The following is an 18,789-nucleotide window of genomic DNA, read 5'->3' as shown; positions in this document are numbered from 1 at the left end:
CTTGTATATTTCTCATCTTCAGAGGGTTCAAAATGCTGCTGCACGTCTATTAACAGGTACACGAAAATTCGACCACATTTCCCCTGTTTTAGCTTCCTTACACTGGCTGCCAGTACATTTTAGGATTAATTTTAAAATTCTTTTATTTGTTTTTAAAACTCCTAATGGCCTTGCTCCTTCTTATCTGTCTGAGCTGTTACATTCTTATACAACCTCCCGTTCCCTCAGGTCAGCTGATCAGTTGCTTCTGAGGGTCCCAAAGACAAAATGCAAGCTCAGAGGAGACCGTGCTTTTTCTGTGGCAGCTCCTAAGCTGTTGAATGATCTGCCTCTGAGCATAAGACAGGCCTCTTCTCTTGCTGTTTTTAAGTCCCTTCTTAAGACTCATCTTTTTTCCTTGGCTTTTGGCACAATTTGAGAGGTTTTACTTTGTTTTATTCTTTTTGTATACTAATATGTATTTTACACTCGTTTTTTCTCTATTTTATAATTTTATTGTATTTTATGATTGTGTACAGCACTTTGGTCCTGTTCGGTATATAAAGTGCTGCATAAATAAAGTTGGTATGGTATGGTATAGACTTTATTGATCTAACAGTGGAGTATTCACTTGTCACATCTGCTCATTAGTCAAAAGAAGGTTCCGAAATTGTTGTCTTTGGTTTGTGGATTTCAAATTACACATTCAATTCAATTCAATTAAATTCAGTTTATTTATATAGCGCCAAATTCACAACACGTCATCTCAAGGCACTTTACAGTTCAACCAGATCATACAGTCAAATTGATACAAAGTTTCTATCTAAGGAAAACCAGTCGATTGCATTGACTCATTGACTCAAATACAATCCCTCACACTAAGCATACTTGTAGCGACAGTGGAGCGGAAAAACTCCCTTTTAACAGGAAGAAACCTCCAGCAGAACCAGGCTCAGTGTGAGCAGCCATCTGCCGAGGCCGACTGGGGTTCAAGGAGACGGAAGCAGAGACACAAAAAGCAGCTGTAAAAGGCGGCCCCGTCCAGGAAACACACAGCCAGGCAGACGAGCTCCGAGCCAGCTCCCAAGCCAGAGGACGAAGAGAGCACATCCACCCAGTCACAGGACCACACTGGAAAACAGGCCGATCTCCAACATCTATAAACAAGGGTGTTGATGGAAGCAGCACAGCTGATGTTTCTTTCAGGATGACGTCACAGCCAAACAGGAACAGACGAGGCAAAGCTACTCTGAGGAAAAGCAGAGAGAGCAGAAGGTTAGAGATTGAACTAACAGATTCTGCAGAATAGGAGAACAGAGAGAGAATGAAGCAGAATGATGAAATGGGGGTCCCTATGTCCTTCAGAAGTCTAAGCCTATAGCAGCATAACTATAGAGATAGCTCAGGATAAGCTGAGCCACTCTAACTATAAGCTTTATCAAAAAGGAAAGTTTTAAGCCTAGCCTTAAAAGTAGACAGGGTGTCTGCCTCGCGGACTAAAATTGGTAGTTGGTTCCACAGGAGAGGAGTCTGATAACTAAAAGATCTGCCTCCCATTCTATTTTTAGAAATTCTAGGAACCACTAGTAAACCTGCAGATTGAGAGCGAAGTGCTCTGTTAGGAACATAAGGAACAATCAGATCTCTGATATAAGATGGAGCTTGGCCATTTAAGGCTTTATATGTGAGAAGGAGGATTTTAAATTCTATTCTTGATTTAATAGGAAGCCAATGAAGAGAAGCCAGGATAGGAGAGATGTGATCTCTCTTTTTAATTTTCATCAGAACTCTGGCTGCAGCATTTTGGATCAGCTGAAGGATTTTAACTACAGTTTGTGGACTTCCTGATAGTAAAGAATTACAGTAGTCCAGCCTTGAAGTAACACATGCATGGACTCGTCGCTCAGCATCACCCCTGGACAGGAGATTTCTAATTTTTGCAATGTTCCTCAGATGAAAGAAGGAAATTCTAGAAACCTCTTTGATATGGGATTTAAATGACAGGTCCTGATCAAAAATAACACCAAGATTTTTTACTTTATTATCTGAAATCAGTTTAATCCCATCCAAATGAAGTGACTGACTAATCAGCTTCTTTTTCAGAGACTCTGGTCCAAAGACTATAACTTCTGTTTTGTCTGCATTCAGAAGCAGAAAGTTAAGAGTCATCCAGGTTTTTATGTCTTCGAGACATGCCTGTAATCCATGTAATGGGTTAGCTTCATCTGGATTTATAGACAGATATAGCTGGGTATCATTAGCATAACAGTGAAAATTAATCTCATGCTGTCTAATAACTCTACCAATTGGGAGCATGTATAAAGTAAAGAGAATTGGTCCTAGCACTGATCCCTGTGGAACTCCACAGGTAACCTTTGAGCATGTTGAAGATCTATCATTAACATGAACAAACTAAATTCGATCAGATAGATAAGATTTAAACCAGTCTAGTGCTGTTCCTTTAATTCCAACAAAATATTCAAGCCTTTCTAAAAGAATATTATGGTCAACTGTATCAAATGCAGCACTAAGATCCAACAGGACGAGCACAGATACAAGTCCATTATCTGAGGCCATGAGAATATCATTAGTGACTTTCACCAGAGCTGTTTCAGTGCTATGATGAGCTCAAAAGCCAGACTGAAACTCTTCAAAAAGTTCATTATGGTGTAAGTGATCGCAAACTTGTTTGGCAACTACTTTCTCAAGAATTTTGGATAAGAAAGGAAGATTGGATATAGGTCTATAATTAACCAAGTCATCTGGGTCAAGAGACGGTTTCTTAAGCAGAGGTTTAATTACAGCAACCTTAAAAGCTTTAGGTACATATCCCTGTAACAGAGATAGATTAATCACATCTAAAATGGAGGAGGAGATCAAAGGGAATACCTCCTTAAATAACCTGGTTGGATCTGGATCTAACATACAAGTTGAAGGCTTAGACGAAGACAATAATTTTGATAACTCTGAAAGTTCAACTGGATCAAAGCAGTCTAAACCTGGTTCAGATTCCATGACTACCTCAGGTACAATCGCGGATAGAGGAGTGCTTATGATCTTATTTTTAATAAGATCAATCTTATTTATAAAGAATCCCATAAAATCATTGCTGCTAAGAGCAGGTGAAATGGACGGTTCAACAGAGCTATGGCTCTAGGTGAGTTTAGCAACTGTATTAAAAAGAAATCTAGGATTATTCTTATTCTCCTCTATTAATGAGAGTATGCTGCTCTTGCTTTACAAAGGGTCCTCTTATACAGCAGTAAACCATTTTTCCAGACTAGGAAGGACTCCCGCAGGCCTGTGGAGCGATATTTTCTCTCCAGTTTCCTAGCATTTTGCTTCAAAGTACGCAGCTCTGCATTAAACCAAGGAGCAAGCTTTCTATTTTTAACGGTTTTCATTTTCAAAGGAGCTGCGTTGTATAAGGCAGTACGCAGAGAACTAGCAACCCCATCAACAAAATCATCAACCTGTGAAGGGGAATAAGCTATGCTTTTGCACTCTGCAGCACTGCTCAGCGACACAGAGGAGAGAGAAAGTGAAGCAGATTCTTTAAAATGTATAACTGCACTATCTGATAAAGATCTACTAAAATGTAACCTTCTTCTGGGGGAGAAGAACTCTGTTAAAGTAATCCTGAAGGTTATTAGAAAGTGGTCAAAGAGGACAGGGTTGTGAGGAAATACTGTTATTTCTTCACATTCTATGCCGTATGTCAGCACAAGGTCCAAAGTATGAAGATGAGAATGTGTGGACTATTCACATTTTGAACAAAGCCAATAAATAGATAATTCTGTGGGGGGAAAAGGAATTACTTTAGGGTTAGGATTCATTCAGCAATAAAAAAAAAACCTACTGAGCCTACAGGCACAATCTGAAGCACAGCTGTTTACTGTGTAAACTAAGACTAAATCAAACTGAACCCCATGACGATGAGCAGATTCCATGTATTAGAATGTTTTTAGACTTCATTCTCAGCTGCTGGCAGATGATTAACCACCATTCAAAAACTACACCTGTGATGTTAGTGAGGTCATAACAGCCTATGGTAAGCCATTTTTTTTATGTATCACATGAAAACATGTGATCTACAAAACTGAATATGCATTTCTGATATCTGAAAAAAAAAATGTTTCCTTGTCAAAATGATTTCAAACAAAATGACACTCTTCACATCTACAACAAATATTCTGGATGTCTACAAATTAGATTCAGATCTACATAATTTTATTGTTACTGGTTTTCATTAGTATTATTTTGACTATGAAGAAATGTTTTTCCGATATCAGAAATACATAAGTCAAGCTGATAAATTCCAAAACTGTAATTTAGAAAATATATTATTATAATTAAGTTTAGTAGTTTGCTTTTGTTTAGCAACATTTTGTGATGTACAAATGGAACAACAGAGAGGAGAGTGGTTTTAGTAAATGTAATAATGGCCTGCTACAGTACGCTTTCACTGTGTTTATTCCTCTCATCGAGGACAATATTGCCTGATCATATGTAAACATTTGGCCGTTATGTGGCAAAGTAAAATGGGGGGACCAAATATTTCAGGTGTCTATGATATTATGTTCCCCCTCCATAAAATGCAAAGCGATTATTTACCTGCAAGGGTTTCACTGTGTTTAATCAAAAACAATAACCCCTGTTGATATGAAAACTTGCACTCTATGTGCCAAAATTACATGGGGGGAACCAAATATTGTTCAAACCATAAAAAACATTGGAGAGAAAGCTGTGCAGTTAAGAGTTTTTTGAGGAATAGGTGGTCAAAGGTTCCCGCTTTTCTAACATTTATGCTAATTGCAAGGCAGCCTAAGGATAAAGAATTACTACATGTTATACTAGACTGGCCTGATTTGTTCTATGATATTGTATACAAGCATAATGACCAAATTTCTTATTTAATTTAAATGAAATGCAACAACCTTATCAGGAGAAGGAGGTGACTACAGTATCACCGTTAGATTTAATGGAGAAACAACTGTAGAAATCCGTACGGATCTGGAATAAGACTGTGTCCCAACCTGACACTTAATGACGCTCTGTAATCGAGGTACTTTTTCTCCAACACTAGAAAATACTAATGCCTTTGGCATTTAATTTAAATGAATCTTAAACAGCACTGTGTAGGGGTGCTGGACTTATACAGACTCCCGGGTGGAAACCTGTGCGCTCTCTCCAGCTTGACATGGTCCAGTTTAATATCCAGCTGCAGGATCGTGAGAATCCAGGATTACGTAAACTTACTTGGGTTTGTCCCCTACAGCTTCTTTTGGAAGCCAACACTTTCTCAAATTTTTGCATGTCCACTATTTTCAAAGTCTTGGAGCTTCTCGGATAGTTCCTTTATAGTTTTTTCCAAGACTAGCAATGTCTCAGTCCATCTCAATCTCAGAAGAGGCGGCCTCCAATACAAGAAATGTCTTTTTACTCAGAGTACTAATATTGATATTGTGAAACATCTACTCTAGTTTACCATCCATAATAGCTGCTAAATTCTTTGTGCAACGGAAGCCATGCTAGCTTTCGCATCATCGGGATGCCGGGGGTGCATTTTTCTTCTTTACAAATGGTAAGGAAGAATTTTACCCACTGATTTGCTGAGGAATTAGTCTAGGGACATCACATGGGGTGCGAATGTCTGTCTCCTTGAACCCCAGTCGGCTGATTATGTGAATTGGAGCTACAGAAAAAAAGACAATTTTTCGGAAAAAAACAAAAATCAAATCACCCATTACGATCAACTACAAAACAGGATTATGAAATAAAGACATACAGTATGCTTTTAATATATAATCAATACATTTTTGCAATTTGATTTATGTATTGATTCATCTTACAAGTTATTCAATTCAGTTTTCAATTCAGTTTATTTATATAGGGCCAATTCACAACACATGTCATCTCAAGGCACTTTACACTTCAACCAGATCATACAGTCAAATTGATTCAAAGTTTTCTATCTAATTATTCAAACAGTATTACACCTATTTTCATCTTTTTTCAAAATGATTACATATTGGAACATCTGACCTAAATTACACCAGACTACACACACACAAACGCATATGAATTTAAGTCAGGTATCATAATTCAAGAGGTTTATGGTGTGATAGTTTTATTGCTTATGACAAAGTCATCTTTGTCATTAGCAATGAAATTACGATCAGAAATGACAGACAATAAGCAAGAGATTGGTAGGCCTCATAAGCAGACGGAGCGGGGCAGAGGATGCTGAGCCCCATAAGGTGCAGAGGTTGCCAAGTTTTTCTCAAATCCAATCTCTACCAAACTCCAGACTGCTTTGTGAGTTTGTTTTCAGAAGCGTGGCCCCTCAGGACCACGGAAAGAACATCTTCAGACAACCCAATCCTCCCAATGTTGTAGGAACAGTCCAACCAAAAGTAGACTACTTCTTCTTCCAACATGACTGTGGACCAACGCGCAAGGTTTGGTGTACATGAGCCGCGTTGGCATACACAGACTCTAACAGAGCACCTTCTGGATAGATAAGACTAGAGACTGAGAGCCATGTTTTCTCTTTGAATCTCAGTCTATGATGTAAAAATGTAAGAAAAGGGCTGTGCTATATTTATTAGACTTTAATACTACTGCTGTAAGGAGTGGTCCACAGCAGGAGCAGTGTCCCCCTGGGACACTGCTAGAGTGGCCTGCTCCGGTAGAAGGCTTGGGTCAGTTAGGATGGCTGTAGTGGTACTTAGGAGACGGAGTGAACTCAGAACCACTAAGAGAACAAGAGAAATAAAAATAGCATGGGTTAGAGCTTAGTGGACCAAACAAGTTATTAGAGTAGAGGTCTCCGATGGGATTGGCATTGCAGTTGCGACAGACTCACTGGGTCTAAGCGCAGGCAAGGCACAGTGCTGGTCCAACCAGGAGAGAGTGGATCGACACAGGTCTTCTGCACTGGCTGTAGAAACCATTCCATTATAGGACTCGAAGAGAGGCTCGATGATGATGCTGAACTGATACTGAGTTAAAGAAGGACCTGTTTCAGCACCAATGGTTTCATTATTGGCCCAATTTGGTCTAGAAAGCCCACTCTAATTACATAGATCCGGCATGTCAACCAGGATCTCTTTGATAGACTCAAATCTTTCAAACTGATTCTATCCCATTTAACCAAACATTAGATAATTTGTACATGAACAGATATTGAAATATACATAGGTTTAAAGACAGGCAGGCTTAATCTGTCAAAACAAATATAGTCAAAACTTGGAAAATATCTGCTCCTTTTCTATGCTACATTCCAGGTATCCCCTCTTCTACCTATATCATCAAGCATCAACCTGATAACAATGCCCCTTGATTTGGCATTCATAATGCTTCATACACCTTGTAAAGGTTTTTGGACACCTGGATGTCCCTTGTCACTGTTTTTTCAGATTTCGACGAAAAACACCTCATATACAACAGAACTAAATATCTAAATCACAGTGATGCTATTTTAATTAAAGAGCCACATACTGCTGTTAGTTCTGTTTTGTTATGTTTACATTTTAGTATTATTACCACTAATAAGCAGTGTTATATTTTATTAAGGATAAATGTGAAATGTGGTAAATGTGAAATATATAAAATGGTTAATGAAAATCGGGGAAAAATATACTGCTCTGTATCTGGCCCTGTTGGGTTGTTAAGTTATAAAACAATAACCCAAGCTGTTAGAAAAAAGAGCAGAGCCCAGCTGCAAACCCACCAGCTGAACTACTGCTGGATTTGCAGCTGGGCCAGCCCAACAGTTTGGGCAAACTGATGCCCAGTTTATCTGTTGATGAAAACAAAATGAAAAACAATTGAATTTTTACAGCCAAATTAACTGTCCACCATGGCAGTTCAGGTAAGAATTAGTGGAGACCTGTGAGAATTATTGTAATTAAGGATGTATTAAGCACAGGGCAATTATAAAAGAAAGACAAAAAACGAGTCAGCCAAGTATTACAAACCTAAACATTCAGTTTTACAGAGCTACACAGGAATTATTCATGAGTGTGAATGGCCCTGTCAAAAGAAAATGGCTGGATCTAACAGAGGATCCAGGGAAAACTTGAACACTGCTGTCACTGATCCATAACAAGCTGATTGTTTTTGAGCAATGTTGATAAAAACAGAAAAAGAAAAAACAAACAAGAGGGGCCAGATGTTTGAAAGTTCAAAAAAGGGGGAGCTATATTGAGTGCACAATTTTTCTATGGCAAAAAGCGGCAGTGTTGCAGGTGATCTAAAAAGATTGCTGCACAAATGTTGAGACATACAGACAACTTTGCTTTCACTCCATTGAACTTAGCAGATTGCATGGTCTAAGATCAGTTTAAGAGTGTACATAAAAGGAGGATGAAGTTCTAAGCCATGTGGTTGGAGCTAATATTAAAATAATATACATATAGCACTCTACATAGGTAGCCTTTCTAAAAATTGTATAAACCAAAGAAAAATTTAAATGATGAAAATGACTAAAGACAATTATTAAAAAAAATTAACAACTCTCCATCCTTTGCTGTTTTTTTGGCTATAATGATCGCAAATATTTTATTTGTCGGTTTGAAACCTGACTTTCAGAAGCCCTAAAAAAGTAGTTGGGTTTTAGATATGGAAAATTGGTTTCCACATGGTAAATGTTTACATTTGCACATCATTTACCTATGAAAACAGACAGTTTGGTCATTGGAATATGACCTGTATACTGAGGGAGGCATACAGGCAAAAACGTTTGCACACAGTCTGCTTAATTGCAAACGCAAACCACTGTGTACCTTCTGTCAGGACTCGGCCTCGGCCTCTACTGTTTACCTTCACAGGTGTCTGTCGTTCACTGGTGGGCGGGGCACGCACACCTGCAAGTGGTTCAGCAGCACCGGCCCTGCACTATTTGAGCAGTGCACAGACAGCGGGAGGACGCCAGAGTGTTACCATTGCGGTATGCCTGATCGGCCACGGCCTCTCGCCTAACCTACCTTTTCTCTTGCTCATACTCCTGCGTTTGTGTCTCCCAGGTTGTCTCTCGTGAATCATCGTCTCCTCTCGTGGCGGATCCTTCCAGGTCCTCTCAGGAGTATCGAGGTTGGTCACCCAGTCTCTGGGTCCCTGGCCCTCCCCGTTTCTCCCTGGTTCCTCCCGCTGGTTCTGATCCCCGGATTCCCCGGAGGCTGCTCGGACAACTCCACATTCCCCCGCTCTCTGGTCACGCTGACGCCTGTCACATCACCATCAGGCAGCGCCGAGCCCTCACTGCTTCCCTCCCGGTCCGGTGTCCGCGCTCTGTGGTAAGCTCAGCTCCGTAGGTTTTTTCCACCTGACTGTCCGCGGTCTAACCTCTTCTCTTTCCTCCTTAGACGAGACCGGTTTCCTGGCAGCGCTCCAGTTCTTGTAGTTTTTGGTTGACAATCTCTGTGATCTGTTTGACTAAGTGTAAATAAAACCCCTGAGACTGTGCCTGTTTTCCCGAGTGTGTTTCTGCATGTGGGCGCTGCACATAAAGCCAAACATGACAGAAGATCACTCTGGCCAAACAGACCCAGCGAACGCACTCGGTAGGGCGTTAACCGCTCAACAGGACCAGATTCGGGGTTTAGAAGCCACCGTTCTAGGGCTGCAGAGTCAGTTACAGGGCTTTGCAGCTCAGATCAATCAGCTGACTAGCATGCTATTCGCGAGCCCCCAAGCAGCCGCTTCCACGTCCCCGGGCCCCGCCCCCGCGTCAGCGGAGACGTCGTTCTCCACCCCCGAGCCCTCCTCGCCCAGTCCGGAGAGGTTCTCAGGTGACAGCGGAGATTGTGGGGGATTCCTTTTCCAGTGCTCACTCGTTTTTAACCGTTCCCCACGTTTGTACGCCCAGGATCATGTCAAAATTTCTTTTATTTTACGGCTATAAACGGGGAGAGCACTACGATGGGCTGAGTCCCGCTTCCCCGACTGCCAGAGTTTTGGCTGTACATTTGAAGAGTTTTGTCTGAATTTAAGATGGTTTTTGCAGCCGAATCTGATGAGGTGCAGGACTCAAGGCGGGTCTTAGCTCTTCGGCATCGGGGAAGAAGCGTAGCGGATTTTGCCATAGAGTTCCGGACCTTGGAGGCTGCGGCAGGTTGGGAGCAAGGCGCTCTCAAGTCAGTGTTTTTCCAGGCTCTTGACGAGTCTCTTTAGGACGAATTAGCTCGGCTAGAGGAACCTTCCACCTTAAAGGAATAGTACACCCAAAACATGATTAGCCTTCATTTTCTACTCACCCCCATGCTGAACAAAACTCTGGAGTACTTTTTTGATATCTCAAATGCATCTGGAGATCTGGGAGGCTTCTTGCTGTCTGCTGACATTCAAATAATGGAGGTCTATGGCGCCCGAGACAGAAAGGTCCACAAAAGTCCACAAAAACGTGTCAATATTCCTCCATACTGCTCGTCCAATGTAATCCAAGTGTCCTGAGTGGGTAGCATCCAGAATTTACTCGAAACGAAGTCATTTAGAACGTTTTAGAGCCTAAACAGTAGTGTATAGGATTTCCTAATAGCGCCCCCATGCGCGCTCACGATTCTACGGAAGCCGGCAGACCAAACCAGCGCATTCAGCTCGGCAAAGAACTCATGCTCTTCCTCAACACTGAAGTCCTCAGACATTTTTCTTTCGTTGTTTCTTTCTTTGCACAGGTAAACAGCACATTTCTTCTTCTACGCTTGCATTATCGGCAGAGCAGACGCTGAATGCGCACTTTCTTCCGGTTTGGTCTGCCGGCTTCCGTAGAATCGTGAGCGCGCATGGGGGCGCTATTAGGAAATCCTATACACTACTGTTTATGCTCTAAAAACATTCTAAATGACTTCGTTTCGAGTAAATTCTGGATGCTACCCACTCAGGACACTTGGATTACATTGGACGAGCAGTATGGAGGAATATTGACACGTTTTTGTGGACTTTTGTGGACCTTTCTGTCTCGGGCGCCATGGACCTCCATTATTTGAATGTCAGCAGACAGCAAGAAGCCTCCCAGATCTCCAGATGCATTTGAGATATCAAAAAAGTACTCCAGAGTGTTGTTCAGCATGGGGGTGAGTAGAAAATGAAGGCTAATCATGTTTTGGGTGTACTATTCCTTTAAATGATTACATCACCCTAGCGGTTCGTTTAGATAATCGGACTCGGAGCCGAAGTCGTCCAGAGAGAGCCACCTTTAGTCTACTGCTTCAGCCCAATCGAAGCTCCCTCAGACCCGCTGCGGCGCCGCCTTCTCCCCCGGAACCCATGCAGCTGGGCCGGGTGCGACTCACCCCAGAGGAAAGACAGCAGCGCAAGAACTCTAGGTTATGCCTGTATTGCGCCTCACCTGATCATTTTGTTCGAGATTGCCCTGAGCGCCCAAAAGAACTGGTCAGTCGGTCGTAGCGGAGGAACCGGCGGACCAATCTCAGTTACTTCTGTCTTCACCTCCACGGCTCTGTCTCCAGGCTGCAATGGTTTCTGTTCAGCAGACCTTTAAGTTGTCCGCCCTCGTTGATTCAGGGTGCGATTTTAATTTAATCGATCGGACCATTGTCCTACGCGCTCGTCTCGAGACGATGCCTTTGTGCACACCCTTCCAGGTTTCCGCCCTGGACGGTGGGGTTCTCCCTAGAAGAACCTATCGTACTGAGCCTCTTGAACTCATGGTCTCTGGTAACCATAGAGAACGAGTTACATTTTTAGTTTTTCCTATTAAGCATGCTCCGAATGTTCTTGGTTTCCGGTGGTTGCAGATGCATAACCCGCAGATAAACTGGGTCGACCGACGGGTTAATTCTTGGTCAACCAGATGTCATGCTGAATGTCTGCAATCTGCTGAACCGCCTAGTCCGCCTCCTTAACTGTCCTGTGCTCAGGTTGATCCTGAGAACTTGAAACTGGTGCCTGAGCAGTATCATGACCTCAAGCAGGTTTTCAGTAAGACCCTGGCCTGCCCGCTTCCGCCACATCGCCCATACGATTGCGCCATCGAACTTCTGCCGGGTGCCCCGCTGCCGACCAGCCGTCTCTATAATATTTCTCGGGCCGAACGTCAGACGTTAGAGAAATATATCAAAGAGTCTCTCGCAGCTGGACTTATCCGCCCGTCGTCTTCGCCTCTCGGTGCGGGGTTTTTCTTCGTTTCCAAGAAGGACGGCTCCCTCGTCCTCCCTCGTCCTCACACGATAACTGTAAAGAATAAATACCCTCTGCCGCTCCTCTCCTCCACCCTTGAGTCCAGTCTGCCACCTTCTTCACTAAGTTAGATTTACGTAGCGCTTACCACTTAGTGCGGATCCGCCGGGGGGATGAGTGGAAGACGGCCTTCAAGACACCCCTTGGTCACTTCGAATATCAGGTCATGCCCTTTGGCCTGTGCAACGCTCCTGCTGTCTTCCAGGCTCTGGTCAATGATGTTATCCGTGACTTTCTCAACATCTTTGTCTTCGTGTACATAGATGACATCCTCATTTACTCCCGCACCCTCTCCGAACATATACATCACGTTCGCCTAGCTTCCGGAGAACAGGTTGTTTGTCAAGGCGGAGAAATGCGAGTTTCACAAGCACTCTGTCACCTTTCTCTGACTCATCCTGGAGGGGGGGCAGGTCCGATCGGACCCCGAGAAGATTAAGGCCGTGCTCAACTGGCCTGTACCAGAGACCAGGAGGGAGTTACAACGTTTTCTTGGTTTTGCTAACTTTAACCGGCGCTTTATCAGGGGGTACAGTCAGATCGCAGCTCCCCTCCGCGCTCTTACTTCTGTCAAGGTCCCCTTCGTTTGGAACCCCGAGGCTAACAGAGCCTTCACCGATCTTAAGAGAAGATTCTCGCAAGCACCCATCCTCATTCACCCTGACCCTGCAAAACAATTCACCGTTGAAATTGACGCTTCTGACTCTGGGGTAGGGGCGGTGTTGTGCCAGTGCTCGGACCTGGACGAGAAGCTTCATCCCTGCGCCTTTTTCTCTCAGCGTCTGACCCCGGCAGAGCGTAACTATGATGTTGGGGACAGGGAGCTCCTGGCCATTAAGCTCGCCCTGGAAGAGTGGCGCCATTGGCTAGAGGGGTCCGAGCAGCCCGTGTTAATTTGGAGCGACCACAAGAATCAGGCCTACCTCCAGTCTGCCAAATGTTTGAACCCTAGACAGGCCTGCTGGTCCCTTTTATTCTCCCGCTTCAACTTAACAATCTCCTACCGCCCTGGCTCAAAGAACCTGAAACCTGACGCCCTGTCTCGCCTCTATGCTCCCCCCGACTCTGATAAGGAACCAGTTCCATCCTACCTCCCTCTTGTGTTTTCGGTGCCCTCCAGTGGGAGATAAAGGACATGATTTCACAAGCTCAACGTTCTGACCCAGATCCAGGCAATGGCCCGGTTAACGCACCTATGTTCCCACCTCTGTACGTTCCCGAGTCATCCAGTGGGCCCACTCTGAGAAATTCTCTGCTCACCCAGGCATCCTTAGAACCCTCAAGTTTCTCTCCCGACGTCTCTGGTGGCCCACCATCTCCCAAGACACCAAACAATTTGTCCAATCTTGTCCTTTTTGTGCCCAGAACAAGTCCTCCAACAGACCTCCTGCAGGCCTCCTCCAGCCCTTACCTGTTCCCGAGCGCCCTTGGTCCGACATAGCCCTCGATTTTGTGACCGGCCTCCCTCCTTCACAAGGTATGACCACCATCCTCACTGTTGTAGACCGTTTTTCCAAGGCCTGCCATCTCATCCCCCTTAGAAAACTCCCCTCAGCCCTCCAGATGGCCCAGCTCCTAGTAAAACATGTTTTTCGTCTGCACGGCATCCCGCAGGACATACTGTCTGACCGTGGTCCTCAATTCATCTCGCGGGTTTGGAAGGAATTTGCCAGGGCCCTTGGGGCCCGGTACACCCTTACCTCCGGTTACCACCCGCAGACCAACGGTCAGACAGAGCGATTGAACCGGGAGCTGGAGACGGCCCTCCGTTGTCTCACGTCCAATAACCCCTCTGACTGGAGCAAGTACCTTCCCTCGGTGGAGTAAGCACACAATAGTCACATCTCCACAGCTACTGGCAGGTCCCCCTTCGAGGTCTCCCTTGGTTACCAACCCCCGCTACTCCCCGAGGATAACAGACAGATCGCCATCCCTACTGTTAACCACCACATCCTTCGTTGTAGGCAGTTCTGGAACCAAACCATCCAAGCACTCAAACAGACTGCCGAACAGAACCGCAGATTCACCGACCGGAGGCGGCGCCCTGCCCCCAGTTACCATCCCGGTCAGCGAGTCTGGCTCTCCACCCGAGACATTCCCTCCCGGGCCACCTGTCGGAAACTGTCTCCCCGTTTTAACGGCCCCTATGAGATCATCTCCATTGTTAGTCCCTCGACCGTCCGCCTCCGTCTTCCAGCTCACTCTGTCTTCCATCCCAACTTCCACGTGTCCCTCCGGCTGAACCCCCTCCGCCAACCCAGGATCACCACGGACGTCAGGTCCAACGGATCGTGGCCTCCCGTCCCAGAGGCAGAGGTTTTCAGAACCTCGTCGACTGGGTGGGTTGCGGTCCTGAGGATTGGTCCTGACTTCCTGGCTCCTCCATCCCGGATCAGTCCCTGATCGACTCCTTCCTGTCCTTCCGTCCCTCGTGCTCGCCAGGAGGCGACCGTTGAGGGGGGGGTGGTGTCAGGACTCGGCCTCTACTGTTTACCTTCACAGGTGTCTGTCGTTGACTGGTGGGCGGGGCATGCACACCTGCAAGTGGTTCAGCAGCACCGGCCCTGCACTATTTGAGCAGCGCACAGACAGCGGGAGGACGCCAGAGTGTTACCACTGCAGTATGCCTGATCGGCCACGGTCTCTCGCCTAACCTACCATTTCTCTTGCTCATACTCCTGCGTTTGTGTCTCCCAGGTTCTCTCTCGTGAATCATCGTCTCCTCTCGTGGCGGATCCTTCCAGGTCCTCTCAGGAGTATCGAGGTTGGTCACCCAGTCTCTGGGTCCCTGGCCCCCCTGTTTCTCCCTGGTTCCTCCCGCTGGTTCTGATCCCCAGATTCCCCGGAGGCTGCTCGGACAACTCCACATTCCCCCGCTCTCTGGTCACGCTGACACCTGTCACATCACCATCAGACAGCGCCAAGTCCTCACTGCTTCCCTCCCGGTCCGGTGTCCGCGCTCTGTGGTAAGCTCAGCTCCGTAGGTTTTTTCCACCTGACTCTCCGCGGTAACCTCTTCTCTTTCCTCCTTAGACGAGACCGGTTTCCTGGCAGCGCTCCAGTTCTTGTAGTTTTTGGTTGACATAATCTAAGTGATCTGTTTGACTAAGTGTAAATAAAACCCCTGAGACTGTACCTGTTTTCCTGAGTGTGTTTCTGCATGTGGGCGCGGCACATAAAGCCAAACATGACACCTTCTTTAAAAATTTGCAAGGTAAAGTAAAAGCAAAAGTTACATTTATATTTTTAGTAATTTATTGCATTTTGAGCGTTTTGAGCAGCAGGCGCAGCGCGTCTGAGCAGCTGAAGCAGCGCGTCGGGAGCGTTTAAGCATCTGACGCGCGTGACGCGTCGCAAACGCGCTGCTGCTCGAGATGGAAAAATTTAACTTTTGCTGCTCGATGCGCCGCGTCAACCAATCAAAGAAACTTGATCAGGGAGCTGGCCGTGAGACACACACATCGCTGATGATACAGAGCGCTGTGATCACCCCTCTGAAACAGTTTATTGATGCCTAAATAGACTTAGACTTAGACTTAGACTTCTTTATTTGTCATTTTGTATGCACAGGGTGCATACAGAACGAAATTGCGTTACATACAGCTTATGAACGTTGCATTGATATTTCAAATGGCACGAGTTATAGAAAAATACAAAAAGTGCAGCAGTGGTCAAAGTGTGAACAGTGCAGAGGATAAGAGACAGTGTGCAAGTTGCAGTGGTTCAGTGCAAAATGGCATTTGTGCAAAAAATGCGTTATTGAAAAATACAATGAGATGAACAATTTAAAGGGCTAAAAGTTAAAAGTTCAGCAGCATTTGATGCCCGATAATGTGCAATAGGTGCAGAGTTCGGATTGTGGATCAAAGGTTCAACAGTCTGATGGCAGTGGGGAAGAAGCTGTTGCACAACCTGGTGGATCTGCAGCGGATGCTGCGGAACCTCTTTCCAGAGGGCAGCAGGGAGAACAGTCCATGGTGGGGGTGTGAGGGGTCTTTGATGATATTACGGGCTCGGGACACACAGCGCTGTGATGAAAGCACACAGCGCTGTGATGAAAGCACACAGCGCTGTGATGAAAACACACAGCGCTGTGATGAAAACACACAGCGCTGTGATGAAAACACACAGCGCTGTGATGAAAAGTCGGAGCTGTATGCCAGCCGCTGCCGCCAGGGGCGCCGCCATTTTAAATGAACTTAAAATGCAGAATCTGCCGGCAGAATATGTTCGCTTTTATTATCCTGATGCCTGCAGTTTGGATTCTTTAGATGAAAAACACCTACCAGCCGCCGAGGTGAACTGCGAAGCAAGACCAGCAAAGCTGCTTTAGCCGCACGTCAGAACTAACTGGTACAAGCAGCAAAAATTAAGCAGCAGACGCAATTTTGCTGCTCCTGCTGCGTCCGGTGGGAACGTAGCATAAACCTCACACTGGCAGTCTACTGCTCCCCGGGCTCCACACAATGGCAGCCCACTGCTTGCCAAGGGGATGGGTTAAATGCTGAGGTAAATTTCTACAGTGTGAGATCAATAAAGTTTCAATTATTATTATTAAATTTCAACCTATTATGTTACCAGTGGATTGTATTTATCTGTAATTTATTTATTTATTTAATTTTATTTATTAATTAATTAATTAATTTATTTATTTATGTCTAATCATGTCACGAATGGTACACCGTACTCAAAGGGTTTGGGAGTTAAAGAAGGTTTTTACACACATAAGGATACAATCCAGAACTTCCAGTTTTGTAAAGTTTGAGCCCGGACGTACTCTCTGAACTTTTGCCTCATGTAGTCAAATCGTTGCCGCGTGATGGGAACACCTGTGGCTGGAAGCTGCTGCTGGCAAACACTGTGCAAAACACAAACAAAGACATAATCAGTCAACAGAGCACATAAATGCATCTTCATGGTGCTGTACAGTCTTGAAAGAAACTTTGTAATCCTGGTGGATTTCTCTGAAGTTAATGTCTGACTTGATGGAAGAGTTCAGGTGCTGTATTTCCTCCCTGAGTCGCTGAACCTCCTCATGCAGTTGAGCTCTCTCCTGCTGCATCTTGCTGATATACTCTGCCGTCTTCTGCAAGGTCGTGGCTTTGCTGATCTGTGAGATTAAAACGCATAAAGTACACCGTTTTACTATTTACAATTTTTCATTCGCTTCCACCTTTTAATACCTTTATCTGTTTGGTGTACCTTTATACTTGGCTGAGAGCTGAGTGTGGTTACAAGGTTTTGTAAAGTGTCAAACCCCAGTTTTATGTTGAAACGTCTCTTTTGCTCCGCAGATATGTGAGTGATTCTCCTAGTCTCTGTTTGCTATAGAGAGGCAGAAAGGGGTTTAGAGATCGAATTTAAAACTCATGTTCCCATAAACCACTTACATTTGTCCTTTAACAAAGTTGTATATAAAATAAGGCTGCTGTAAAAACAAATATCACTATCTTTAAAAGAAAGTTCACAAATTGACATACGTAAAAGTAGTTTTACACATTATAAAAGAAATATCAACAAAATATTTCTATTTTGCATGTTGGTAGAATTTTTCCTTATTTAACCCTTAAAATGAGATTGGTTGGGCATAAATAAATAAAAAAAATCTTACTAGAATGAAAAAACTAAATTAGGATACCTTGGTAGATTCCAGCTTTCCTTGTCCTAAAAAGGCAGAATGTGGAAACTTGGGGTTGGAGTCTTTGTCTGCAGGGTTAGGTGGAGCTAGTTGGCCTGGATCAGCCCTAAATTGAACTAACAAGAGAAATACATATATATACAAATATATATATATATATATATATATATATATATATACATACATATTAATTCATATATCTAGCTTCAAAACATAAATATTTTGAAGATTTCTATTATAAACACTGAAATATCGCCAGAATAAAACATACATGGTTTACTGATATGTAACAAAACCAGCCTGCAACACAGGCTAGGTTTTTTTTTTGTTTTTTTTTGCATTTCCTAAACTCAGCTGCTGTTAACATTTAAAAATTCAGCAATGCAGTAAGAGATTATCCATTTTTAACTGTAATGTTTACCAGTCAAGCTGCTCATTTCTGTGGCATAGAGTGGAACGGGTGATAGCTTCTCTTTCTTGGGAATGAGCAGGGCTGTGGGGATGTTTGTAGACCCATGGGCAAGGACAGCAGACATGGCTGAGCCTCTAGAGGAGCTGGCATGGGATCCACTGTGGCTAAGCATAGGGGTCATCGGTTTAGGCCAACCAGGTCCATGATGAAGTGTTGAGGCTGCTCCGCCAACTTGGGGTTCCCTTCCCATCTGCTGAATGCAAAGTTCATAAGCTTTAATGTGAGAAAAAGAAGACCAGAGTACATGCATTTGGTATTTTTTCCTTGACCTTACCCCTGACTCACTGACTGACAAACATGTGTGCAGTGCCTAGAAAGGCTAACAGAAAGGACAGGAAATGCTAAATATTAAAAAAACACCAGCTCATACTGTGTCCTAACAAACTAAGATACAAGAAGCAGCATGTGGCTCTTTGGACCCTCTACATAGGCTCTTACTGTGGCAATAAATGATATGTAGACCTGTAATGTACTATGCAACTTATTAGTTAATACAAAT

At 44.2% G+C, this 18,789-nt stretch overlaps 1 protein-coding gene across 1 annotated transcript; it reads right to left on the bottom strand.

Annotated features, from left to right (window-relative positions):
• Nucleotides 1-4,298: 4,298 nt before the first annotated feature.
• LOC119780287 (carbohydrate-responsive element-binding protein-like) lies at nt 4,299-18,483 on the bottom strand (the record flags this gene model as incomplete). Its single annotated transcript, XM_038280277.1, has 7 exons — nt 4,299-6,736; nt 6,848-6,977; nt 16,915-17,038; nt 17,163-17,290; nt 17,383-17,505; nt 17,819-17,934; nt 18,240-18,483. Coding segments are annotated over 7 exons (1,002 nt in total), but the record flags the coding sequence as incomplete, so codon positions are not given.
• Between the last annotated feature and the right edge of the window lie 306 nt (nt 18,484-18,789).

The sequence above is a fragment of the Cyprinodon tularosa genome, unplaced genomic scaffold (genome assembly GCF_016077235.1).
Source record: "Cyprinodon tularosa strain WSP-4 unplaced genomic scaffold, ASM1607723v1 ctg1588, whole genome shotgun sequence".
Taxonomy (NCBI): Eukaryota; Metazoa; Chordata; class Actinopteri; order Cyprinodontiformes; family Cyprinodontidae; genus Cyprinodon; species Cyprinodon tularosa.
Note: the sequence above shows the minus strand (reverse complement) of the source record. Positions and strands in the feature narration are given on the sequence as shown.